At 38.6% G+C, this 8,040-nt stretch overlaps 1 protein-coding gene across 1 annotated transcript in view; it reads right to left on the bottom strand.

The window, feature by feature from the left end:
* ACTR2 (ARP2 actin-related protein 2 homolog (yeast)) overlaps positions 1-6,151 on the bottom strand; it is a 33,615-nt gene extending 27,464 nt beyond the window's left edge. Inside the window, exon 1 of the mRNA XM_012639209.1 lies at positions 5,887-6,151. Within this exon, the coding sequence (XP_012494663.1) occupies positions 5,887-5,934 (48 nt within the window). The 5' untranslated portion in view covers positions 5,935-6,151. The remainder of the gene's footprint in view (positions 1-5,886) is intronic.
* Between the last annotated feature and the right edge of the window lie 1,889 nt (positions 6,152-8,040).

Below are 8,040 nucleotides of genomic sequence, written 5' to 3'. Positions count from 1 at the left end.
CCACGGCACTCTAGCCCAGGCAACAGAGCGAGACTCTGTCTCCCAAAAAAAAAAAACAACTACAGTAAACTTAAAATGAAACCAAGGGTTTTTAATTCTCATATCAATAATAGTCTGTTTAGTAAGAACAGACATTGCAAGGAAAAGGCAATTAAAACTTTCAGAGCAGGAGGAGGAAGCTATATAAGGAAATGTAATCATAGTCTCTATCCCCTTTAACAATATAAGCTACGCTATACAAGGATTTTTGTGTTTACTGATGAATCCCAAGTACCTAGAACAGTGTCTGGCACTAATTAAGTATGTATTAAGTAACTGACCAATAAATATTAAAAGTTTTGCTGTTGACAGCATGACACTATGATTATTTTAAAATATAAATATATTTAGTATTCAGAAAAAGTCTATTTTTCTATGGCTCTGGGCATCATACATTCTTAGAAGAATTAAGGATGAAAACAGTAGCTGAATGTGAGGCGTGACTGTAATAACACAAAGGTGGACAGAAAATATTAATGTACCTCTTGATGGAAAGCTACTATGGACAACGAACTGTTTTGTTTGATATGGTAAAACTTAGCAACACACCGAACTCACTGACTTTTGACTAGCCCTCCAAAATATAAAAATTTGATATTTTCAAAGATCTCTACAGCAACCTTGTTGGAAATGTTGATGAACCACATTTAATTATAAATAGCCTAGAACATCCTGCTATCCAGAATTTCACTTGTCTTTTAAAAACAGAGCTTTTTAAATATGTTAAAGTCATGACAAATGGATTAAGCTTTTATGAAAAATCATTCGAAATTAAGAAGTTTCACATTCCCAATATCATCTGAATTCCTATCCTCTCACTTCATGTTTACACTTTAGAAACTACGTAAAATATACTATTCAGATATGTTTTCTTCCAAACCCACAAAACTTTGTCCTAGTCAGTTTACCACTGAGCCACCAAGGCTAGGGCACTTTTCAGGTATTAGCTACCCATTTCTAAAAGTATAATACAATCCTTACTGGATTACTTTTCAAGGCCGAAGTTAGTGTGATATGATGGCATAAGCAACAGTGCAATAGAAAACCTATTAATACATGCTCATATTTACCACCACATCGATAGTGGCTGACAATGAAGAACTAGAATATTTCCCACCCCAAAGGAGCGTTAAACAGAATTCAAGAGCACTGGTTCATTTTTTCCTCAGTGTCTTCTCAAATAATTTATTAATGTGACCTGGAAGGACCTGGAGGAAAAACTATCTTGGAGGAAAAGATTAATACCTTTTTTGGTATTTTTTGGTATATTTGAACTAAAAGGAAAAAAAGAAAACCTCCCATTCTTCTCTCCCAAATAACAAACTCTGTTTTGTTCTTAAATCAAAATTCAGATCACTTGATACGAACTGAAATAATATGGAAGGGTAGAGAATGTGTTCTCATCATTATCCCAACTGTACCCAAATTTCTATATAAATAAAATTTGTCATGATCACCAGCCTGTCAGTCATAATTTATGCAAATATCCCAAAAATAGGAAGTAAATACTATTTGAATATTAAATTCTCATGTTACCTTAAAGTACTGAACAGATATGGACATTGAGAGGATCAAAAGAATCCATTTATCAGGCTGAAAATGCTCACTTATGTGGGCATAAATATTCTCAAAGAAAATTATAGAATGAATGAAAAGAGAATCTACAAGTTTTTAAGGGCCATTGTCAGAATACTAAATGTAAATGAACGATTTTATTATGTGAGAAATCGTAACAGAAGATGAAGGTGGATGGAGGAGCCTGGGATGAGGCGTAAAGCTAAATCGTAGTGCAGGGAGGAAGCTGCTAGGTTGGCATGTCTCCCCTCTCATTCAGAGCCACACACACACTGGACACGCACCACACGGCAAAGCAGTAATTGTATCACTCAATTTCTGATTGTAATTTTTCAGATGAGTAGTTCCTATCTTAAAATTCTTGTTTTAGTATATTTTAAGCAACAAAACATCTGCCAAGTGCCTAAGTTAGAAGACAAAAATTGAGATCCCTGAAACTATAAAAAAAAATTGTAAACCCACTATTACTGCTTTAAAAAGAAATAAAAATTTGGCTTTTAATTCAAATAAAAGATATCAATCACTTATTAATAAAACTATGTATTCTTCTTAAGCAGCTTATTGGAAGCAGATACTGTCATGGAATCCAGTACTAGCATTCCTACAGGATACATATTAGATATTCTGTCAAAATAGCAAAAACTGCACTATTTCACATTACTTCAAATGTGAAAGCATTAACAGTTATAACAAGAATCAAAATAATTCATTTTTCAATATAAAACTAATCGACAGTCTATTCCTTTCTTACCAAAAAAACCCAGTATTTTAAAAAATCTAATGATAAAATACAAAGAAAATATTCTTTTCTATTCTTTTGGTATCATTTTAATTCTTGAAATTCCTCCCCCATGCCAATCATTTTAAGACCTGGTGACTTAGTTCTCTCATTGTGTGCAATAAGGCTGTGTTTAAGAAACAGATTTTACCATATATAGTTTCCTCTTCATAGCACTGTGGTTTAAACTAGCTCCCTTACTTCCCACTGAGTCATCAAATGATAAGAACATGAACAGTATAATGTTCTTTTAAGCAAAAATGAAAAATTCCATCTACATCTGCTCTAAAAGTACCTTTCTCCCATCAAAAAAATAAAGTGGGGTGTATATAGCCTCATTTGGTCTTATTTAATTTGCATTTTCCCCTTACAAATTTTATCTGATAGTACTGATGTATTTATTAATTTAACTGCTTAGTGACTATTCTCATCTTTGATAAATCAGGCCACAATCAACTACAAATGTCTATACAAACTATAACTAAAAATATAATTAAGCTTCTCTATATGACTAGACCTTATTAAGCACTGTGCCAGCAACAGAGTAGGCACTGGGAAAAGTCTTCGTTTTGTTGACGAACTAACTCACTGCTGATGAAATCATCCAAGTTTGGTTTCAGGATACATAACACCAGGAGCCTGGGACCAACTCTTGCAGGGGACCTAAACCTAGAGCTTCACAGATCTCCAGATTTTGGAGTACCTGGGTCACTTTCAGTGTCTCGATTTTAGAAGGTAGGTTTAAATGGTTAAGAGGCAGAAGTACATAAATTTTTGGAATCAGATGAGTTTTCCTCCTGTAAGCAACTCTAAAGAGACACTGGTTGAGCTGAGAAATAATGAGAAAATGGAGCAGGACTGACATCTGGCACGTGATTGTAAGAACGAACTTACTCTCAGAGCATTCAATTTTGGGCCTGCTTGAGGGGTGAAAAAAAAAACATCAACTTCTCAAATAGCCATAATTTCAAAACCTAAAGCATGTTAGGGCGCAAATGAAAACACTTTAGGGTAACAATTTCTATGAATTTTTGAAAATTAAGGCTATCTTCTTTAATATTTAATTGTAAAAGAATCATTGTAACTTCAGGTACCTAAATAAAATTAAGATGAGTATGTCAAGAAGTATAAACTGTAAGAAACAGAAAATAGAATCTAAGTGGTTCCTGGTCCTTTACATTTTCAGAAACATCACAGCATTCCTGACTGTTCTGTGATTCACATATTATATCAGAGCTGTTTCTTCATTTGAAACCAATCGTATCTATAGAAAATCCAGATAAAATTTAAAAGTAACTAGGAGAGTAACAGCAAATACATAAATTTTTATTTGAATTAACTATACTTTTCAAAAAATAAATGAACTATACTTTTTCATTTGTGTCACAGTAACTGATCTTTTGTCTTAAAGAACAGTATTTTAAAATTATGGATTAGTTTCACATTACCTCCCCACCCATGCCTCCCTAAGTCTACCTTCCCCCTGAAAAAATTAAAATAAAATTATGGACTAGACCAAAGGCTAATCAATAATATATTACACTCAGCTCTTTAGTGTTAGCTAAACTAACAAAATAGTAACATAAAAATTTGCTTATGGGTAACACTCCTATTCTAATTGAATATCAAAAAAACCTAATATATATTATACAGGGTTCATTATCTATAACCCCTTAAGAGAAGGAATCCATTAAAATAGAACTGGCCTAACTTTCTCTTATGAAATTTTATTTTTTTAACTTTTGTTTTTAGAGACAGGGTCTTGCTCTCTTGCCCAGGCTGGAATGCAGTGGCATGATCATAGCTCGTTGCAGCCTCTAACTCCTGGACTCAAGCAATCCTCCTGCTTCAGCCTCCGGAGTAGCTGGGACTACAGGTGCACATCAACACCCCGAATTTTTAAAATTCTTTTTTGTAGAAACAGGGTAAATGAAATACATGTTTATCGTTAATTTAGATTAAGTATACTTAACAATATATGCTTTGTTAAAAACAAAACTACATTTTCCCCATAATTTAGAAAGGTCATGAAATCCTTCCTTTCTTGCCTCACTCATTTATCCCTTGTCTCATAGGTAACCACTATGAAATGAACATTTCTTATGTATCCCTCCAAAACTTTCATATATAGATACAAGTTTGTGGACATATAAATATCTTTAATAAAGAACACACACATAAATGGAATCATTCTAAAAGATTTTTTTAACTTAATAAATCTTAGACATGTTTCCACAGCAGTGGATCTACATTTTTTTAAAGTATTACATTTTGAATAAATGTCCCATTATATGACAACATTCTTTTTATTCTAGTCCATTTTTAACAAAGTTCAGATGAAGCTATAATAATTATTGTTTGTAAAAGTCTGTAACAAATTCAATCAAGTGCAGTATTATGACAGTAAGTAGCAGCTCTTTTTTCCCCTGAACAGTCCAGTTTCCAAAGTGTCTTAAAAGTTCAAGTAAAATCTATTTTAATCCATATGCCACATTTGTGGGAGAGGGGAGAAAAGTCACAAATGTTGCAACACCAAAATGGTTAGAATCACTATAGAACTCATCCAAAAGAAGTAACAGTTCCGTCTTCTAATTTGTTCGCTTTGCTGTCCAAAATACATTTTTTTAAAATGGAAGGGGGGGGCGGCTTTTGAAAGAAACAACTTTCAAACAGTTTCTAAATCAGAGCTTTAGTCAAATTTTTACTATTTTTGAATCTTAAAGACTAACATTATCTGTATTCTGAATCTAAGGGGGAAAAAGTGGCTTGGAGGGGGGACCAAAAATGATTAACTTCCCCCAACGTCAGTGGAATTAACACTTAGGGCTTGCGGGGGTCCTAGGTTTCCCAAAATCATCCAATGGAATATGCTGGTCTCTGCGGGCCTGCACCTGGGCCAAACTACCAGCAGGCAGAACAAAAAAGTAAATGATGCGCTGCCGATCTGGCCTCTCCTTCCCTTGAAAAACCCTATAAACGCTCAAAAGACACCGACAGAGGCCTGAGGCCCATTGCATGACAGCACTTCTCCTTTTTAAAGTAAACCTGTTTCCTGTCTCCCGTTCCGTATCTTCAACTATACGGGAAGAGGAAGGCCTCTAGGTCTTTCTCCTTTTTACACACAGGCGACCCAGGGAAATAGAGCTCCTCTCTAAACACACAAACCCCTCCGGACACTTTGGCAAAAGTAGCCCCGGCTCGTGCACCCCGGCCCCGGACGGTCAGCAAGTGGGATATGCATCCAGCGCCAGTCTCGCTCGCCGCCCTGACCCAGAGGGCTGCGGGGGTGGTGGGCTTTGGGGATGGCAGGCTCCGGGGACACCAGGGCCCGGCCCGCTCTCCCCACCCACACATCTGCGCAGGTGGGAAGTGCCGCCCCGCGCCCCTTAACCCCGAGGGCCCAGAGGTGCAGCCCAGGGCGCCGAGGGCCCGCGCGGCCCCCGCACGTTCCCGCCCGGCCTGTGCCCGCCGCGGCCTCCTCGCCAGGCGCTTACCCCGGTGCCGTTGTCGCACACCACCACTTTCCTGCCCTGGCTGTCCATCGTCCGCCGGGGGAGAGCCGCTGCCACCGCACAACCTACACCGCCGCTGCCCGGCCCTTTTCCTCTTCCTCCTCCTCCCTCTCCGCGGCCCCTCCTTCGGCCCAACTTTCTTCCCCGAACCGGAAGTTGGCGCCCCGCTCCGCCCGCCACTTAATACACGGCCTGTGCGGAAGGGGTGGGACGGAAGGAGGAAGCCGCGACTGGCAGAGGTGAGCTCCAATAAAAAACGGAGGAGTGTCGAGGCCCCGCCCACGGCCCCAGCTTCTGCTCTCCCGTCACGGCCGCCGCCCACCGGGGTTCTTCCTTACAACTTCTGGTTCCTGGCGCTTAGTCGGGCGCTAATGGCGGCCCGTGGCTGCGCCCTTCTCCCTAAGGTATGGCAGGAGTTAAGTAAGGGCGCCGCTTAACGGACTGCAGAAAACGCAGGCAGGTGAAGGACACAGGGTCTGCCGCGAGGTGGCAGTGGAATGTGGCAGGGAAGCTACCCGGGAGGGCGGGAAGCAAATCTGGACGTCCTTGTCGACCCCAGCATTGAACATGGCTTGATGTATCATTGCGTCTAGGCGTTTTCAGTGGACAGAGCTGGGATGGATACACACACGTTTGTTTGAAATCATGCGTTTATTCGATAATTCCAATTCCAGCCCAACCCTTTGCCCAATTTGCTCTGTGGTCAGGGGAGCGAGAGCGGATATCTGCGTTTCCGGGTTCACCGCTTCCTTCTTATAGCAGCCCCGTTTATTCACACCTTTTCAATATATGTGCCTATTTGAACCCAGAGCCTCGGCTTTGAAATTAGACAATCCTAGTTTGAAATCTGGCCCTGCCACTTAAGGATTTTGTGATTTGGGCATACCCTTGTCTGTGCATGGGGATAATAACCTATACCTCTGTGGGTTGTTATGAGGATAAAATTCTGTGGATAGAGTAAGTGTTCATTCAGTAGTAGCTATTTATTATTCTATACTTTTGATCTTATTCCGTCTGTAATGCCACAATTTTTTTTCTTTTTTATCATTTGGCAGACTTCTACTCATGCTCTAAAACCCAGCTTATCACATCTCTGAAGACTTTGCTGATATCGAGATGCTCTTTACTCCCTTTCTTTGCTATTAATTTACCGTGAACATATGAGTATCATTGTGCTTATTACACTCAAGGAATGTTTATTGGATGCTTGACATTAAAATTCACATTGAAAATGCCATTATTTTTGAGAGATGAGAACTAGAATTTTGCCTTCCACATGGCTGTACACATACGACTAGAATAAAACTTGGATCATGAACCCCCAATCCCGTATTCTTTCTATAATCTGACTGCCTCTCAATGTTCACTTTTTTGTTTTTTTAGACCAATGGTTTTAAAACCTTTCTAAAGGCATAGAGTGCTTTATTCAAATTCAATCTCATATGGAACCCCAACACATAGGATACATAAAAATAAAGCTGCCATAGTTACGGTTAGAAATTTGAAGGGTTAGGATAGGTAGGAGGCCTTGGAGGAACATTTCTTCTCTTCACCTGTTTCAACAGTCCTTGAGGTACCTCAGCCTGCAGAACAATCTATTCAGAAATTCCTTGAGTATAGATTCCATATCTTACTTTTGTGGCCCCAGTATCTACCAGTGTGCAATTTTTCTCAAAGTACATTAAATTGGACTCAGCAAGTTGAACTCAAGCATTTCTGTGTTCTTTTACGTTTTCTCTTTGTGGAATTAAATCGATTACTGATTTTTATTTTTGAGAAATAACATTGTTTTCTTCGATTATAAAAACAATATATGTAGATGATAGAAAATGCTGACATCTTTTCAGTGCACTAATGAAAATGCAGCACAACTCCTTGATCTTGCAAATTCAGATATATAATAACATTATTGGTAACTGGCTTCTGCCTTCTGCAACAGGTGTATCCTTGTCATTTCACTTTCTTCATAATAATGTGACCCTACATTTTAGACAATTGAATGTTTTGAGGGGGCCTTCAATTCTAACCTTCTGGTAAGATTTTATACATATCATTCCACACAAAAACGTTGCTATATAGATATTCCCATTTTACACATTTTGAGAAAATGGGGGCTTTGAAAAATTAAGTCTAGCA

Source organism: Propithecus coquereli, unplaced genomic scaffold (assembly GCF_000956105.1).
Source record: "Propithecus coquereli isolate 6110/MARCELLA unplaced genomic scaffold, Pcoq_1.0 Scaffold138, whole genome shotgun sequence".
NCBI lineage: Eukaryota > Metazoa > Chordata > Mammalia > Primates > Indriidae > Propithecus > Propithecus coquereli.
Note: the sequence above shows the minus strand (reverse complement) of the source record. Positions and strands in the feature narration are given on the sequence as shown.